Consider the following 17,537-nt stretch of genomic DNA (forward strand, 5'->3'; position numbering starts at 1 on the left):
AAGAATGAAAAGAGAAACTGCGATGATGATGTTAACTTGCTTGGCACCAGTCTGCACTGAAGCTCAATTTGTTGTGGACCCCTTAGTTATGATCATGGATGCACACCATCATTACAGAATTTCTGCTAGCAGCCAAATTTAAAAAGGATATCCGGCACTTTCTTTCAAATGGGCTTATTAATGGACAGATATAAGGGCTTATTGGACCAAGAATGTGGGGAGAGGTGATAACTTTAGAAACTCATCTACCAATGAGAAGCTTAGAGGGTATCCATGAGGAAATCTGCAGATGCTGGAAATTCAAACAACAACACACACAAAATGCTGGTGAAACACAGCAGGCCAGGCAGCATCTATAGGGAGAAGCATGGTCTCAGCCCGAAACGTCGACAGCACTTCTCCCTATAGATGCTGCCTGGCCTGCTGTGTTCCACCAGCATTTTGTGTGTGCTGTAGCTTAGAGGGTATAATGGCTTTTGAAGGAACGTGGCAAAGGTTGGATCGGGTAATGATCAGGATTTTGATCAGAGGCAAGAGTTTGTGTCTGGTTGCTCAAAAGGTCATAGCTAAATGCTTAAGGATTGACAAATAAAATGTTCTCTGTTGATGTATGGCAGGTCTCGTGTAATCAATACCGAGTATAGTAATTACTGCATGATATACCAATGTTTAGGTCACTATAGAACCCTGTTTATGGGTACCTTCCTTGCTTTTGCTTGAGTAAGCAAATGAACAAAAGAACTTTTATTTGAACTGATTACTGAAGGGTATGCAGAAGGCATCTAGATACCCACAGCCCCTCAGAGTATTGGAGATCGTTGTCCATCATGACTGTAGATGAATATAATTTACACTATGATTCCACTGCATAGTTCTAAAATAATTCTGCTTGTGCTTTCAAACCATCAGCCATGCTTGCTGACCTGCTGTGGTTCCTGATCAATTCATGGTTTCATTTAAAAATTCTCACCTTTGTTTACACATCCCTGAAAGTTCTCACTTCTCACTAACTATGTAATATTTTCCAAGTTCATGCTCTCCTCTACTACTAGATAATCCTTGAATTTTGCTGTTATGCTTTTGGTAGCAAAGCAGTAATTTCTGGAACCAATATATACTTAGTCTGAAGTCAGGGGACATACCTGGGAACACATTTATATCCACTGAATGATTGGATGTTTAGCTTTGCTTTAGAAGTAACGATTGATTTCACTGCAATCTAAATAAACATCTTAGCTCACTACCAGTTCCAACCTAACATCATAAATCTATGACATTATAACCTGGGCCACGTTACTCCCATTAATACCAGCATCTTTCCTTTTAAAGTTGGTTTTACAAGATGTTCCTCGGTAAAGTGAAAGACCTAATTCGAAATATTGTTCCCCAGAAGGTAAGTTCAGAGATCCATAATTTTCTCAGACATTTGCAATGTTTCATTGTTTAAGCCCATCACCCCTACTGGACATAGACTACTGACAGCAGCTCATCAAGAGCCCCCAGTCCTGGGCCAAACTTGACTGGCCCTATGACTTCTGCCTTCACCACATGACTTCATATATCTTCTAGGTGAAGATACTTCCTCTCCCATAGATGAGGTCTTTGGAGCTTTTGTTGGCATTTCTGTAGCTCTGGGTTTTTACAGGATGATGTTACGTGTTCTATGTCCAACCCTCCTCCTTTCAAAGCCATGCTTGGGACCATCCATGGCAGAGTGGGAATGTTTCCTAAACTTTTGGGACTGTCTGTGATGCAGCGAAACATGCAGCATAAATACAAGTCTTTCCTCCTTCCTACCTGAGCATAACGTGACAGCTTTTGGGATATATTTGTGCCTATTCTGGATTCCTGATGAAAACATACAACCAGTATAGGTGAATAAGATGGTGAGAGGCATTGATTGTGTGGATAGCCAAAGGCTTTTTCCCAGGGATGAAATGGGTAACACGAGGGGTCATAGTTTTAAGGTGCTTGGAAATAGGTACCAAGGGGATATCAGTGCTAAGTTTTTCACAAAAAGAGTTGTGGGTGCATGGATTGCACTGCCGACAGCGGTGGTGGAAGTGGATACAATAAGAGCCTCTTAGATAGGTACATGGAGCTTAGAAAATTAGAGGGCTATGTGCTAGGAAAATTCTAGGCAGTCTCTAGAGTAGGTTACATGGTCAGCACAACATTGTGGGCTCAAGGGCCTGTTATGTGCTGAAAATTTCTGTGTTCTATGTTCAGTACAGTAACTTGTACATAGCTTGACTTCAATATTTATTTAACATTCCTTCTGAGGTGACTGCTGTGTTTTATTTTCAAGTAAATAAATAGACAAGGTAAACATCTGTAATTTACATCGTAAATTTTGAGGTGCAACTAACAACCTGTTGTATGAACTCAGTGGGTTGAACAGCATTTGTGAGAGAAAAGAAATTATCGATGTTTCATGTCAAAACCTCCCAGTCCTGAAGCTGTGTTTTGACCTGAGATACCGACAGATTCTTTGCTCCATCTTAAATATACCTAACAATCTGGCCTCCACCATTCAAAGTGGCAAAGAAGTCCAGAGATCGTTGCCTTCTGACAACAGTTTCTGTGTGCTTCAATTTTAAATCATCAGCCCCTTATTTAGTAACTATGTCCACTTGGATATTCATGAACTAATCAAAGAATAACTGAAAATGCAAAAATTTTAAATGACTTGGCAGAGTAGATATTAAAAGGATATTCCTTTGGTGCAAAAGAATAGAACTAAAGGAGACAGTGAAATCGAGTGAAATTTTCTTACTCAAAAGATGACGAACCTTAGGAATTATCTACTCCAGGGCCCTGTGAATGCTTAGCCAGTAAGTGTACCCAAGACAGAAAGGCTAGATATTAGTTGTTGTTATGAAGCTGAGGTCTTATTTGAAGGTGATGCTGGTGGAAAATCAGCAGAATCACATAACTGGCCCTCCATTTTATTATCTTAAATCACACCTTCAACTGAAAATTTAAATCAGTTTATCTGTAAATATTCAGAAATTAGTCAGTGCCATGAAGATTGACTTAAGTATCTAACTGGCTTATTAATGTCTTTCTGGGGAGAGAAAGGCTGCTTCCCTTGTTTAGTTTTTGATGCACTTCTCTATTCAACATTTTAATTATGTAATATATTTATTAAACAGCTGTGCTCTGAATTTAGAAATGCTGTTGGAACAGTGGAAACCTTCATCCAGACAAAGAAAGGTAGGTGCTCCTAACTATCATCAGTATGAAATGGTCTGTATGCAATGTCTCCAACATTGTCAAAGGCACCTCCCATCTCTTTGACACCATAATCTCCCTGATCTCCTGCTGTCGGGCAGAAGGTACCGTGGTATAAGAATGAAAACTGTCGGGCTGGCTAGCAACTTCTCCAAGGCTTTTAGACATTTAACACACTGCTGCCAACCAGCACACGTGTACATCTAGTCTGAATGCCCTACTGCAACAGCACCCCTGCCAACTCCCCAACTCACTGACACATTCTCATCCTGCATTGGTCACTTTATATCTTTTATTTCTGCTGTTTAATATGTTTATACAATTGATTGTTTTATTATAATAGTGCCAGTAATATTATACTGTCTTACATAAACATGCACCTAACCCTTTATATCGACCTCTCAGTCTTCAGGTGATGCATGTCACTGAGAGACTTGTGCTAAGTATTATTTTGTGATGGTCTATGCTGCATCATAGTTATGTACTGTGCTTAACTATATGTGCTTGTGTTTTGCACCTTAGCCTCAGAGGAGTGATGCTTCTTTTAGCTGTATACATGTGTACGGTTAAATGATATGAACTTGAACTTGCGGCAGTTGTATGTAATGTCAACAGTACATTTTCTGCTGTTTTGTCTTATAGTTTCATGGCAATTGGACAAGTATGTAGAATTTGATTATTCTTTGGTTGGAGCACCGGAGATCACGACTGATTTCATTGAGTTTCCCATTAAGGTACGGTTGTTACTTTGATAGAAATTATAAATTGATAGAGTTGTTAAGTCATAAAACACCTTAGGTCTGAAAGGCCCTTCAGCCCATCTAGTCCATGCTGTAATATTAATCTGCACAGTCCCATTGACCTGTACCTGGATTATAGCCCTCCATACCCCTGGCATCCATGTACCTCTCAAAACTTTTCTAATATGTTGAAATCAAGCCTGCCAACCCACTGGCAGCTCATTCCACACTCTCATTGAAGAAGATCCCCCTCATGTTTCCCCTTAAACATTTCATCTTTCACCCTTAACCCATGACCTCTAGTTTTAGTTTCTCCCAAACTCAGTGGAAAAAGCCTGTTTGCATTTACCCTATCTATACCCCTCGTAATTTTGAATAGCTCCATCAAATTTTCCCTTGTTCTTCTACATTCTAAGGAATAAAGTTTTAACTTATTTGACATTTCCCTATAACTTGGGTCCTCAAGTCCTAGCAAAATCCTTGTAAATTTTATCTGCACTCTTATTGACATTTTTCCTGTATGTAGGTGACCAGAACTGCACACAATACTTCAAATTAGCCCTCATCAACATTTCATACAACTTCAACTTAACATCCCAACTCCTGTATTCAGTATTTTGATTTATGAAGACCAATGTGCCAAAGCTTTCTTTACAACTCTATATAGCTGTGACATCATTTTCAAGAAATGATGGATCTTTATTCCCAGACCCCTCTGTTCTACCACAATCCTTAGTGCCCTACTGTTCACAATGTAACTACCCTGGTTTGTCCTCCCAAACATCTCACACTTGTCTACATTAAATTCCATTTGCCATTTGTCAGCTCCATTTTTCCAGCAAGTCCAGATCCTGCTGAAAGTTTTAATAGTCTTTCCCATTGTCTACTACACCTCCAATCTTGATGTCATCTACAAATTTGCTGATCCAGTTTACCACAGTATCATCTGGATCATTGATTCAGATGACAAACAACAAAGGACCCAACACTGATTCCTGCAGCACACCACTAGCCACAGGTCAGAGAGGCAACCATCTACTGTCACCCTCTAACTTCTCCTGCAAAGCTATTGTCTAATCCAATTTACTACGTCATTTTGGATGCTGAGCGACAGAACCTTCTTGACTAGCCATCTATGCGCGACCTTGTCAAAGGCCTTTCTAAAGTCTATGTAGTCTACATCCACTGCTTTGCCTTCATCAACTTTCCTGGTAATAACCTTGAAAAATTCTATAACATTGTTTAGTTACCACGTACAAAGCCATGTTGACTATCCCTATCAGTCCCCGTCTATCCAAGTATTTATACATCCCATCCCTTAGACCACCTTCCAATAACTTTCCCACTACTAATGTCAGGCTCACCGGCCTACAATTTCCTGGCTTATTCTTGGAGCCATTCTTAAACAACGGAACAACATTAGCTATACACCAATCCTCTGGCACCTCACCTATGGCTAAGGATAGTTTAAATATCTCTGCTAGGGCCCCTGCAATTTCTGCATTGAGACTGAGGATGCACCTCAGGTTCTAGGAATTTATCCACGTTAATTTGCCTCAAGACAACTACAGCACTTCCTCCGTAATCTGTATAGAACCCATGACCTCACTACTGCTTTGCCTTACTTCTATAGATTCTGAGTCTATCTCCTGAGTAAATGCAGATGTAAAAAAAATCTTTTTAAGATCTTCCCGATCTCTTTCTGCTCCGTGTATCGGTGACCACTCTGAACTGTCAGAGGACCAATTTTGTCCCTTGTTATCCTTTTGCTCCTAATATAACTGTAGAAGCCCTTGGGATTTTACTTCACCGTGTCTGCTAGATCAACTTAATGTCTTCTTTTAGCCCTCCTGATTTCCTTTTTAAGTGTTCTCATGGATTTCTTATTCTGCTCAAATATATTTCCTGCAAAAGCTGCAAAGCACCTCCCTCTTATTCTGAACCAGAGTCTCAATGTCTCTCAAAAACCAAGGTTTCCTAAACTCTTATTCTTGCTTTTTATTCTGACAGGAATATTTAAGCTTCCTACTCTCAGAATGTCACACTTGATGGCACCTAGTTACCAAGTACACCCGTGCCACAAAACAATCTGCCCCAAACACACTTGCCGCACCCTTTCTGATACCGTCAAAATTGGCTTTTTTCCAATTTAGAATCTCAACCCAAGGACCAGACCTACCCTTTTGCATATTTACTGTGAAACTGATGGCACTGTGATCACTAGATGCAAAGTGTTCCCCTACCCAAACTTCTGTCACCTGCCCTGCCTCATACCCAAATAGGAGATCTAGTATTGCATCTTTCTAGTTGGGACCTCTTTATACTGATTAAGAAAGCTTTCCTGAACACATTAGACAAATTCAATGCCATCCAGTCCTTTTAAAGTATGGGAGACCCAGTCAATAGGTGAAAAGTTAAAATCACTTTCTATCACAACCTTGTGTTCCTTGCAACAGTCTGCAATCTCTCTACAGATTTGTTCCTATAAATACTGCTGACTGTTAGGTGGTCTATAAAATAATCCCATTAATGTGGACATCCCTTTCATATTCCACAGCTCCACCCATATAGCCTCAGTAGACAAGCTCTCCAGTCTGTCCTGATTGAGAACAGCCGTGACATTTTCCCTGACTTAATGCCACCCCTTCCCGTTTAATCCCTCCCTCTTTATCAGTGTCTAAAACAACAGAGCCCTGGAACACTGAGTAGTCAGTCCTGCCTGTCCTGCAACCAAGTCTCACTAATGGCTACAATGTCATAATTCCACTTGTTGATCCATGTCCCAAGCTCTATTGCCTTTCCTACAATATTCCCTGTATTGAAATATGTGCAACTCAAAGCATTATTCCCACCACACTCAACCTTTCAATTCCTGACTTCATATGTAAGCTTAACAAGATCTTTCTCCACAATCACTTCAGTATCTGTTCTGGTGCTCTGATTCTCATCCCACCTGCAACTTCATTTGACCCCCTCCCTCCCTCACGATCTCCTTAGCCACATGTCAAACTGTATGATCTTCCTGTTTTCAGCCTCATTAGCACTTGGCATGGGTAGGAATCCTGAGTTCATAATCCTGGAGGTCATGTCCTTTAAGTTAACTCCTAAGTCCCTTAACTCACGTTGCAAGACATCATTCCCCTTCCTACCCAAATCTCTGGTACTGATGTGGACCATGTCTTCTAGATGATCACCCTCCCACTTAAGAATGCTGTGGACTTGATTTGAGATGTCCCAGAGCCTGGGACCTGGGAGTGACTTACTCACTTTCCCCCTCCTGGCAGTCACCCAGTTACCTGTGTACCTACCTTCCTGTATCACTTGTTGATCAACCCCTAAGCCTTCCGAATGATCTGGAGTTCATCCAGCTATAGCTCAATTTCCTTAACACGGTCTGAAAGAAGATGCAATTGCCTGCATTCTTTGCAGAGGTCATTGTCAGCTACCCTCGAGGTCGCCCTGCCTTCCCACATCCCACAAGAGCAGCATTCCACTATACTGCCTGGCATCCCCATTGCACTAATTGTGCAATAAGAAATTAAGAATTTTTTTAAATCTACCCACAGCCTGCACCTCTCCTCCCTAAAGCCTGAACTCCTCACTTTAACACTGGCCCACTCATTCAATGCTGCTCCACTGAATCCAAACTTCTTTTTATGGGCCCTTGCTGAGAGCCTAATCATGCACAGCCCAGTGTCCCCTCAGGAAACGTGGTGTGCAGAATTTCCCGACTGCCCCTGCTTACTTCTTTTAATCTTTTTCCCGCTGTGTAATCAACCATCTCCCCGGAAACCATGGCACGCAGAACGAGAATACTGTGGTTACTGAAGTCTACGCCTATAATTCCCTCATTCCTACGTCTGGGTCTTGTTAATTCACTGAATCTTGACTGCAGCATGTTCCAAATTTTTATCTATTGAAATTTCATTCAAGAGAAAAAAACTTCATAATTGCAGAACTCCATTGTTATCTTGATTTGTCAGAATTTAATGTTGATGGTTGAAAAGAATACAATTTCGTAGTGGATCACATTAATGGCACTTGGTGGTGTATTGTTGCACTCAGTCAGGGTGTGTGCCAGATTTGCATATTTTGAATATTTTATTAAATTCTTAGATAAAGATTATCATTGTGCCTGTGGCATTTTTTTGAAAGAGCTGTTCAGAGAAACAGCTAAACAATCTGATCACAAACAACAAAAAACCTGCAGATGCGGGAAATCCTAGCAACACTTACAAAATGCTGGAGGAACTCAGCAGGCCAGGGAGTATCTACAGAAAAGAGTACAGTCGACACTTCAGGCTGAGACCCTTCAGCAGGACTGGAGAATAAAAGCTGAGGAGCAGATTTTAAAGGTGGGGGGGAGGGGGAAACACAAGGTGATAAGTGAAACTGGGAGCGGGAGGGATGAAGTAAAGAGCTGGGAGGTTGATTAGTGAAAGAGATACAGGGCTGGAGAAGGGGAAATTAAGGCGAGGGGAGGAGCACCAGAGGGAGGTGAAGGGCAGGCAAGGAAATAAGGTGAGGGAGGGAAAGGGGGGTGGGCAATCATGACAGTGGGGAGGGGGGCATTACCAGAAGTTTGAAAAATTCATGTTCATGCCATCAGGTTGGAGGCTACCCAGACAGAATTAAGGTGTTGGTCCTCCAACATCAATGCTGCCCAGCCACACCTTTTTCCATTTCACGCACATCTGCTCTCACCCTATCCTTCCGCAACCCTACCAGGGATGGGGTTCCTATTGCCCTCACCTAACACCCCACCAGCCTCCACATTCAGCACATAATTCTCCATAACTTGCGCCATCTCCAACGAGATCCCACCACCAAGCACATTTTTTCCACCCCCCCCCCAAACACTTCCTGCTTTCCGCAGGGATCGCTCCCTACATGACTCCCTTGTCCATTCATCCCTCCCCAGTGATCTCCTGGCACTTATCATTGCAAGCAGAACAGATGCTATACCTGCCCCTACACTTCCTCCCTCAATACCATTCAGGGCCCCAAGCAGTCCTTCCAGGTGAGGCATCACTTCATCTGTGAGTCTGTTGGGGTCATCTACTGTGTCCGGTTCTCCCAGTGTGGCCTCCTGTATATTGGTGAGACCTGATGTAGATTGGGAGACCACTTCACTGAGAAGAAGCAGAATCTCCCAGTGGCCACTGATTTCGATTCTACTCCCCATTCCCATTCTGAACTGTTAATCCTTGGCCTTCTCTACTATCGCAATGAGGCCACACTTGGGTTAGAGGAACAATGTCTGATATTCTGTCTGAGTAGCCTCCAATCTGATGGCATGAACATCGATTTCTCAAACTCCTGGTAATGCTTTCTCACTCTCCTTCGCCATTCCCTATATCCCTTTCCCTCCCTTACCTTATCTCCTTACCTGCCCATCACCTCCCTTTGGTGCTCCTCCCCCTTTTCTTTCTTCCATGGCCTTCTGTCCTCTCCTATCAGATTCCCCCTTCTCCAGCCCTGTATTTCTTTCAACAATCAACTTCCCAGCTCTTTACTTTACCCCTCCTCCTCCCCGGTTTCACCTATCACCTGGTGTTTCCCTCTCCCCACCTTTTAAATCTACTCATCTTTTTTTTCTCCAGTCCAGCTGAAGGTCTCAGCCGGAAATGTTGACTGTACTCTTTTCCATTGATGCTGCCTGGCCTGCTGAGTTCCTCCAGCATTTTGTGCGAACAATCTGATCCTGAATTTCTTGCACTACATGTCCAATATAGTCTTAGGTTTTTTTTAATCTGCCAGGTTCCTATCACATAGTGAAATGAGTTTTCCTCAATTTATCTCTAATCTGCACACAGTTTAGAATCAGTTTTATTATCACTGACATATGTCATGAATTTTGTTGTTTCGTGGCAGCAGTACAGTGCAAGACAACGAAATTACTGTAAGTTACATGAGATGGACGGCTGCCGTAGTTAGATGGTGCAGACGAGGAATAATGAAACCTGCTGGTGAAGGGGGGAAGTAGCTGTTCCTCAACCATTGAGGTACCTCCACACTGACAGTAGTAATGAGTGGAGGGCATATCCTGGATGCTGAGGGTCCTTAATAATGGATGCTGCCCTCTTGAGGTGTCATCATCGATGGATAGGGTTGTACTCATTGATGGAACTAGTTGAGCCTACAACCATTTGTAGCCTCTTCCGACCCTACACATTGGAGCATCTGTATAATGCTTTCATTCAACCAATCAGAATGCGCTCCATTTAAAACCTGTAAAAATTTGCTTAGAGTCTTTGGTGACGTACCAGATCTCCTCAAACTCTTAACAAAGTATAGCCTTTAGTGAATGTCCCCCCAGCTTCCCCTCTCCAAAGTCCACAATCAGTTCCTTGGTCTTGCTGATGATGAATGCAAGGTTGTTGTGACACCACTCAATCAGCTGATCTATCAGATATTTCAGATCCCACCTCTGCTCATCAGGTTGCAAAGGGAAGTAGGCCTCCTACATAGAACTACTCAAGGTATCATAGACACTTATAAATTCTGGTCATCATACATGCCACGTTATTCAAACCAGGGTGGTTCAGCACAGTCACACGTGATGCATTTTAGTCTATGAGCTGATGAATTGGATATATCAAACGCTTTACAAAGTATTCTTTGGAGGTACTAAAGGCAGAGAACTCTGATTAACCTCCACCCTATCTGACACCCTAATAACACCATTTACCTTTGTCATGGGAATTTCATCAATTCTGTTCACACTAAATGACTCATAATTTTATATACCTTTATTAGATGTCCCCTTGATTTCCTTGGGCTCCAAAAAGTGTTACGCTTGCCCACTTATCTCCTCCCTCACCTCCATTCAGGGCCATTCAACTGAACTTCCATATGAGGCAACACTTCACCTGGCGTCATCTGTTGTGTCCAATGCTCCCGATGCGTCCTCCTCCACGTTGGTGAGACCCATTGTAAACTGGGGGGACCGTTCCATTGAACACCTCCTCTTCATCTGTCCAAAAGCAGAATTTCCTGGTTGTCAAACATTTCAGTTCCGATCCCCATTTCTGTTCTGACACGTCAGTCCACGGCCTCTGCTTGTGCCAAGATGAGGCCCCCTCAGGGTGGAGGAGCAACACTTTATGTTCCGTCTGGGTAGCCTCCAACCTGATGACATGAATATCAATTTATTCCTCTGGTAACATTTTTCCCCTCCCTGTCCCCTCTTCTTCTATTCCCCATTCTAGCCTTTCACCACTTCTCACTTGCCTATCTCTTCCCCCTGATTCCCTGCCTCCATATCTTTCTCCCATGGCCCACTTTCCTGTCCTATTAAATTCCTTCTTCAGACCTTTACCTTGCCCACCCACTTGGCTTCATCCTTCACCTCCTAGCTAGCCCCTTTCCCGCTCCCCCCACTTCATTATTCTGGAGTTTTCCCCCTTCCATTTCGGTCCTGCAGAAGGGTCTTGGGCCCAAAACATCGACTGTCTACTTATTTCCATAGATGCTGCCTAACCTGCTGAGATCCTGGAGCATTTTGTGGATGTTATACAGTGACACATATTGCTCACTAACCCTAAACCTACGTCTTTGGAATTTGGGAGCAAACTGGAGCACCCACAAAAAACCCTCAAGGTCATGGGGAGAATGTATAAATGATGTCCTAAGGCATCTGGTAGACCTCCTCTCTACTCTTCCCAAGGCTATGATGTCCTTCATAGTACTCCAGCTAATGTTCAGCTGAGAAAGTGCCCCAGTTTAGTTCAAATAGTTCAATAGCTTCATTTAATACCAGAGAAATGTATACCATATACATCCTGGGAAATTCTTTTTGTAGACATCCACGAAAACAGAAGAGTGCCTCAAAGAATGAGTGATAGCTAAAACATTAGAGCCTCAAAGACCCCCCCCCATGCACAAGCAGCAGCAAAGCAATGACACCTCCCACCCCACCCACTCCCAAAAAAGAGCATCAGCACCCTCCACCCACCAAGCATGCAATAAAGACCATGATCTGCAACAAAAACGAATTGTTCACCCGACAATTCAACATACCACAGGCTCTCACTCTCTCTCTCTCTCAAAGAGGTGTCCATTTTCACAGTGAAAAGGGAGACATAAGAAAACAGCGTGCTGATTTATGGTGTTAAAAGTCTGTCATGCTGCGTTCTTTTCCCCCAAGTTCTGTGACCCGAGTCGGCAACGATCTCTCACCCACCAATGAGAGGGGGAGAGAGCGCGAATTACCAAGTACACAGCCTCCAATGGCTGATCCGCCATTCATGATGTTCCGTTCTCTCCTGCACCGACGTAGAATCCGCCCATCTCCCTAATAAAGGCAGAGATTTCTGTGGAACTTGTTGCCACGGGCAGCTGAGGAGGCCAAGCCTTTATGTATATTTAAGGCGGAGGTTATTAGGTTCTTGATTGGTCAAGGTGTGAAGGGATATCGGGAAGGGAGGAAGCTGGAGCTGAGATGACTAATCGATCAGCTACGCTGAAATGGAAGAGCAGACTCACTGGGCTAAATGGCCTAATTCTGCTTCCATATCTTAAGCTCTTATGGTCTAGAATTGTGCAAAAACTCAGTAGGTCAGGCAGCATTTCTGGAATAAAAGCATATAATCAGAACTGAGAAAGAAAAACAACTCAGACTACTTAGCAAAGACGATGGGGTTGGGCAATGAGTGAGGCTCCAAAAGAACAAAATAGTGTATTGAAAATCAAAATCAGATTAAGTTTCATTATCTGTGCGATGTGCAGCTAATATGATATCATCTGTGGAATGCTGAATTGCATGATCCACTGGGACATGTTGCGCAAAGAAATCCACAGAAATGACAAAATAAAATATCGCTGCGAAGGAATGTGTAAATGCATTGATAGTGCAGTACGCCTATAATGATTACTTTGAAAGGTATTCTGCCAATTGTGTTGAACAATGTAGTATAATTGCATTCTGCCTTGTAACATAGTTCTTGTGCAAACTTACAACTGCCACATGCAATATAATCACAGGGACTTGCTTGATATATGCTACTCTGCTCAATTCACCCTTTTCTAGTGTCTCCTTCCTTGTATTTCATGTCAGAATCAAGTTTATTATCAGTGCTGTACTATATTTTGTAAAGTGTTGTTTTGTGGTTGCTGTACAGTACAGAACATAAAAGAATACTGTAAGGGACCAAACAAATTGCAAGAGAGGAATCACTAGATAATATTCATGGTTTCATGGACCATTTGGAACTCTGATGGTGGAGGGCAAGAGGCTGTTCATGATTCATTGAGTCTGAGTACTCAAGCTCCCTTTATCTCCTCCATGATGCTAGTAACGCAAAGGGACAATATCCCAGGTGGTGAGGGCCCTTAATGTCGGAACATTTCAAGCTAGTCTTTCCTGCTGTCAGGAGGACAGCTTCTCCATTCACTCCATACTGATTAGTATACGTGATATCCTAAAACTTCTTCCGACTGTTCCCAAGGCCATGATGTCATTCATAATGCTCCCATTAATATTCAGCTAAGAAATATTTTAATCTCCTGATATTTTAATATCAGAATGCTGCAAAAACTTAGCAGGCCAGGCCAAATTAATAATAATACTAGTAACTTAAACACAAACAAATGTATTATACCTTTACACACCTTCTGTGGATGGATGAATTGAAATTATATGCTCCTTCATCAATAAAGCTATAGCAATTATTTCAAATAGCATAACCATTTTCTAAAGACATAAACATAAAGAAAAGTGCAATAGAGCTAGCGGAATATCAAACAGAGCAATGGGATACAATACAACTAATAGTTAAATATGAAATCATATAAATATCAGGGATATCAACAAGTAACGAAAATAGATCATAGTGCGATAAAGGGAAAACCTGATGGAATTTACTTCAAGGATATATCTGTCAACACAGCTCACCAGTAAAAATATAACAAAGGTAATAAACACTGTTGCTATACCCATATTAACATATTCTTTTAGCATAATATCTTGGTTTGAAACCAATCTGGTAAAATTAACAAAGTAAAATAAGAAATGAGATGACGAATTTTAGAAAACACTATGTATACTCAAACACACTTAGATGAACATTACCTAGGATGGAAGGAGGAAGGGGAATAACAGACACCAAAAATTTACATGACAGTCAGATAAAGCTTCTAAGGATATATTTTTTATCAAGGAAAACAGGATTCAGCACTTCACTTGAACATATGAAGTTCTGAGAAGTCCACATCACTAAACTTAAATGAAAGCTCAACCATGAAAAATGAAGACATTGTCACTATTGAAGAAAATGTTAACCAATGAAAGAACATGACCCTCCGTGGAAGACATCCCCACAATTTGGGCAGACTAGATGTCAACCAGGAAGCGTTGAACGCCTGGCTCAGAGTTGGAGACCTCTTCCCAGAAACAAAGGGGTTCCCTGTGTAGTACAGGGCCAAGTGATTAACACAAAAAATTATCAAGACATAATAATAGACCAATACATTTAAGATGAAAAAGGCAGAAATCGCCGAGAAGCCAGAAACAATCCAATATCTTACAGCATCCCGCTGCAGTTTAACTCAATCTGATTACTTACACAAGCACAATCAAGTGGCAAATATTGTTCACAGAATCATGCTTTAAAATACAAAACTCATAAAGGACACCATGCCTTACTATAAATATTAGCCCGATCCAGTTTTAGAGTCAGAGTTCCATTAATTATATTGTGACTGATCCATTATTACACATAGAACAATCCATAATAATTGTCTGGATATAGTATTACAGGATAAACAAGCAAGAACAACTTAATAGATATGGCCAGTCCAAATATACACAATATACAGAAATCAATCAGTGACAAACACCAGAAATATGCTGAATTAAAAGAGGAGGTTGAAAGATGACAGAGTATACATTATCCTAATAGTGATATCTATGACTGGTATCATCCCAAATTCACTATGCAATAGTATTAAACAATTTGGCCCCCAGAGCAACGCCAATGTAAATCTTCAGAAACCACGATACTAAAAGAGTTCATAAGTTCCTAGCAATTGAGAAATAAGTGTGCTTGGCTATGTCCATACCCAATGTTTTATCAGCTTGAACTGAGAAAATATGAAAATACAATAATAATAATAAGAATGTTTAAAGTTTGAAATACATCAATTATCAATATATGCATACAATAAACAACCTTGAGATTCATCTTCTTGCAGACAGCCACAAAACAAAGAAGCACAATAAAATCCATGAAAAAAAACCTCACACAACAAAGACCATCAAATATCCAGTATGCAAAAACAAGGAAACAAATCATGCAAACAATTTTTAAAAAACAAGTAATACACGGAACATGAACTGCAGAGTCCCCAAGCACAGGACACAGAGCCGGGTCAGCGCTGAGGCAAGTACTGTACAGCCAGACCGGGAGCCCGATATAGTACCTCCAGCCTACATCTGCAAAGTCAGATCAGCACTGATTTTATAATTATAATAATAATAATAATAAATTTAATAATACATTATAATTATTATAATGATGAAGCATCAAGGATAAACTGTATTCACCACACACCTTTACATGTATTAGGAATTTGCTGTAGTACATTGGTGCAACATTCAATAAAAAAGCAGCATTCAATAAGTGTAAAAAATAAAGAATTGTATGAAGAACATTAAAGTAAAAAGCTAAAGTATGGATATGGGAAAATGTGCATAAATACCAGCACGTACTACATATAGAATTTGAACAGTATGATAAAAGGTGGTTTACAGTACAGTGCAGTGACTGAGGTAAGAGAAAGGGTTTTTTTTAAGTTACTAATAACTTCCTTACATGTCCTTTAGGGTGAATTGTATGATGTTCAACACCATACCGAAGCTCCATTTACCGCACAATTGTTTAACCTTACAAGCACAACAGACCAAATGTTAATGGTTGGGCTGTCAGAGTACACTGTGAACACAGGAGGCTTTGCGTATTTTGTAGCAGGAGCTCTGCAGTTCAACATCACAGATGACATGGTAAGTAAATCATGTCTGCATCTTATACTGATCAGAAGGAAAACCACTCTGATGTGTTTAGTTCTTTTGAGACAGTTTTTTTCAATTCGTTACTAGGTCGTTTGAAAGAACCATTGCTTATCTATTAGTGGCCCTGATAATCTTCTCGATCCCTTTTCCTGCATAATGAATTTAGGAAAGCATAGCACTAACACAATGAGATTCTGCAGATGATGGAAATCCAGAGCAACACACACACAACATGCTGGAGGAACTTAACAGACAAGGCAGCATCTATAGAGAGGAATAAAGAGTTTACATTTCAGGCTGTAACCCTTGATCAGGACTAGGAAGGAAAATGAAGAAGCTGCAATAAGAAAGTGGTGGGGGAGGGGAAAGAGAACAAGCCAGCAGGTGAGAAGTGCAGCCCAAGTAAGGTGGGAAACAAGTGAGGGGCAGACAGAGCGATATATGAATCCTGACCGGTTGAGTTACTCCAGCATTTTATCTGTTGCTTAAGAATGCACAAGCTTGACATTGATCTTGACAAGTGAGTTCTAGAAACATAGAAACACAGAAAACCTACAACACAATACAGTCCCTTCGGCCCACAAAGTTGTGCTGAACATGTCCCTACCTTAGAAATTACTCAGGGTTACTCATAGCCCTCTATTTTTCTAAGCTCCATGTAACTATCCAAAAGTCTCTTAAAAGACCCTATCATACCCGCCTCCACCACCGTTGCCTGTAGCCCATTCAAAGAACTCACCACTCTCTGCGTAAAAAACCTACCCCTGACATCTCCTCTGTACCTGCACCCCAGCACCTTAAACCTGTGTCCTCATGTGGCAACCATTTCAGCCCTGGGAAAAAGCCTCTGACTATCCACACGATCAAAGCCTCTCATCATCTTATATACCTCTATCAGGTCACCTCTCAGCTTCCCTCGCTCCAAGGAGAAAAGGCCAAGTTCACTCAACCTGTTATCATAAAGCATACTCCCCAATCCAGGCAACATCCTTGTAACATACACAAAGTGCTGGTGGAACACAGCAGGCCAGATAGCATCAATAGGAGAAGCACTGTCGATGTTTCGGGCCGAGACCCTTCGTTAGGACTAACTCTAGTTACTCTTGCATGGGGTGCCTTATTAAATGCCTTGCTGAAATCCATATACACTACATCTACTGCTCTTCCTTCTTCAATGTGTTTAGTCACTTCCTCAAAAAAATTCTATCTGGCTCGTAAGGTACAACCTGCCTTTGACAAAGCTATGCTGACTATTCCTAATGATATTATGCTTCTCCAAATATTCATAAATCCTGCCTCTCAGGATTTTCTCCATCAGCTTACCAATCACTGAGGGAAGACTCACTAGTCTATAATTTCCTGGGCTATCTCTACTCCCTTTCTTGAATAATGGAACAACATCCACAACTGTCCAATCCTCCGGAACCTCTCCTGTCCACATTGATGATGCAAAGATCATCACCAGAGGCTCAGCAATCTCTTCCCTCACCTCCCACAGTAGTCTGGGGTACATCTCATCTGGTCCCGGCGACTCATCCAACTTGATGCTTTCC

General features: G+C 41.5%; 1 protein-coding gene across 1 annotated transcript in view; it reads left to right on the forward strand.

Annotated features, from left to right (window-relative positions):
* LOC132399743 (bactericidal permeability-increasing protein-like) overlaps positions 1-17,537 on the forward strand; it is a 71,340-nt gene that overhangs the window by 22,930 nt on the left and 30,873 nt on the right. The window contains exons 6-9 of the mRNA XM_059980444.1: positions 1,330-1,393; positions 3,156-3,216; positions 3,877-3,968; positions 15,799-15,975. Of these exons, the coding sequence (XP_059836427.1) occupies positions 1,330-1,393; positions 3,156-3,216; positions 3,877-3,968; positions 15,799-15,975 (394 nt within the window). The remainder of the gene's footprint in view (positions 1-1,329; positions 1,394-3,155; positions 3,217-3,876; positions 3,969-15,798; positions 15,976-17,537) is intronic.

The sequence above is a fragment of the Hypanus sabinus genome, chromosome 9 (assembly GCF_030144855.1).
Source record: "Hypanus sabinus isolate sHypSab1 chromosome 9, sHypSab1.hap1, whole genome shotgun sequence".
NCBI lineage: Eukaryota > Metazoa > Chordata > Chondrichthyes > Myliobatiformes > Dasyatidae > Hypanus > Hypanus sabinus.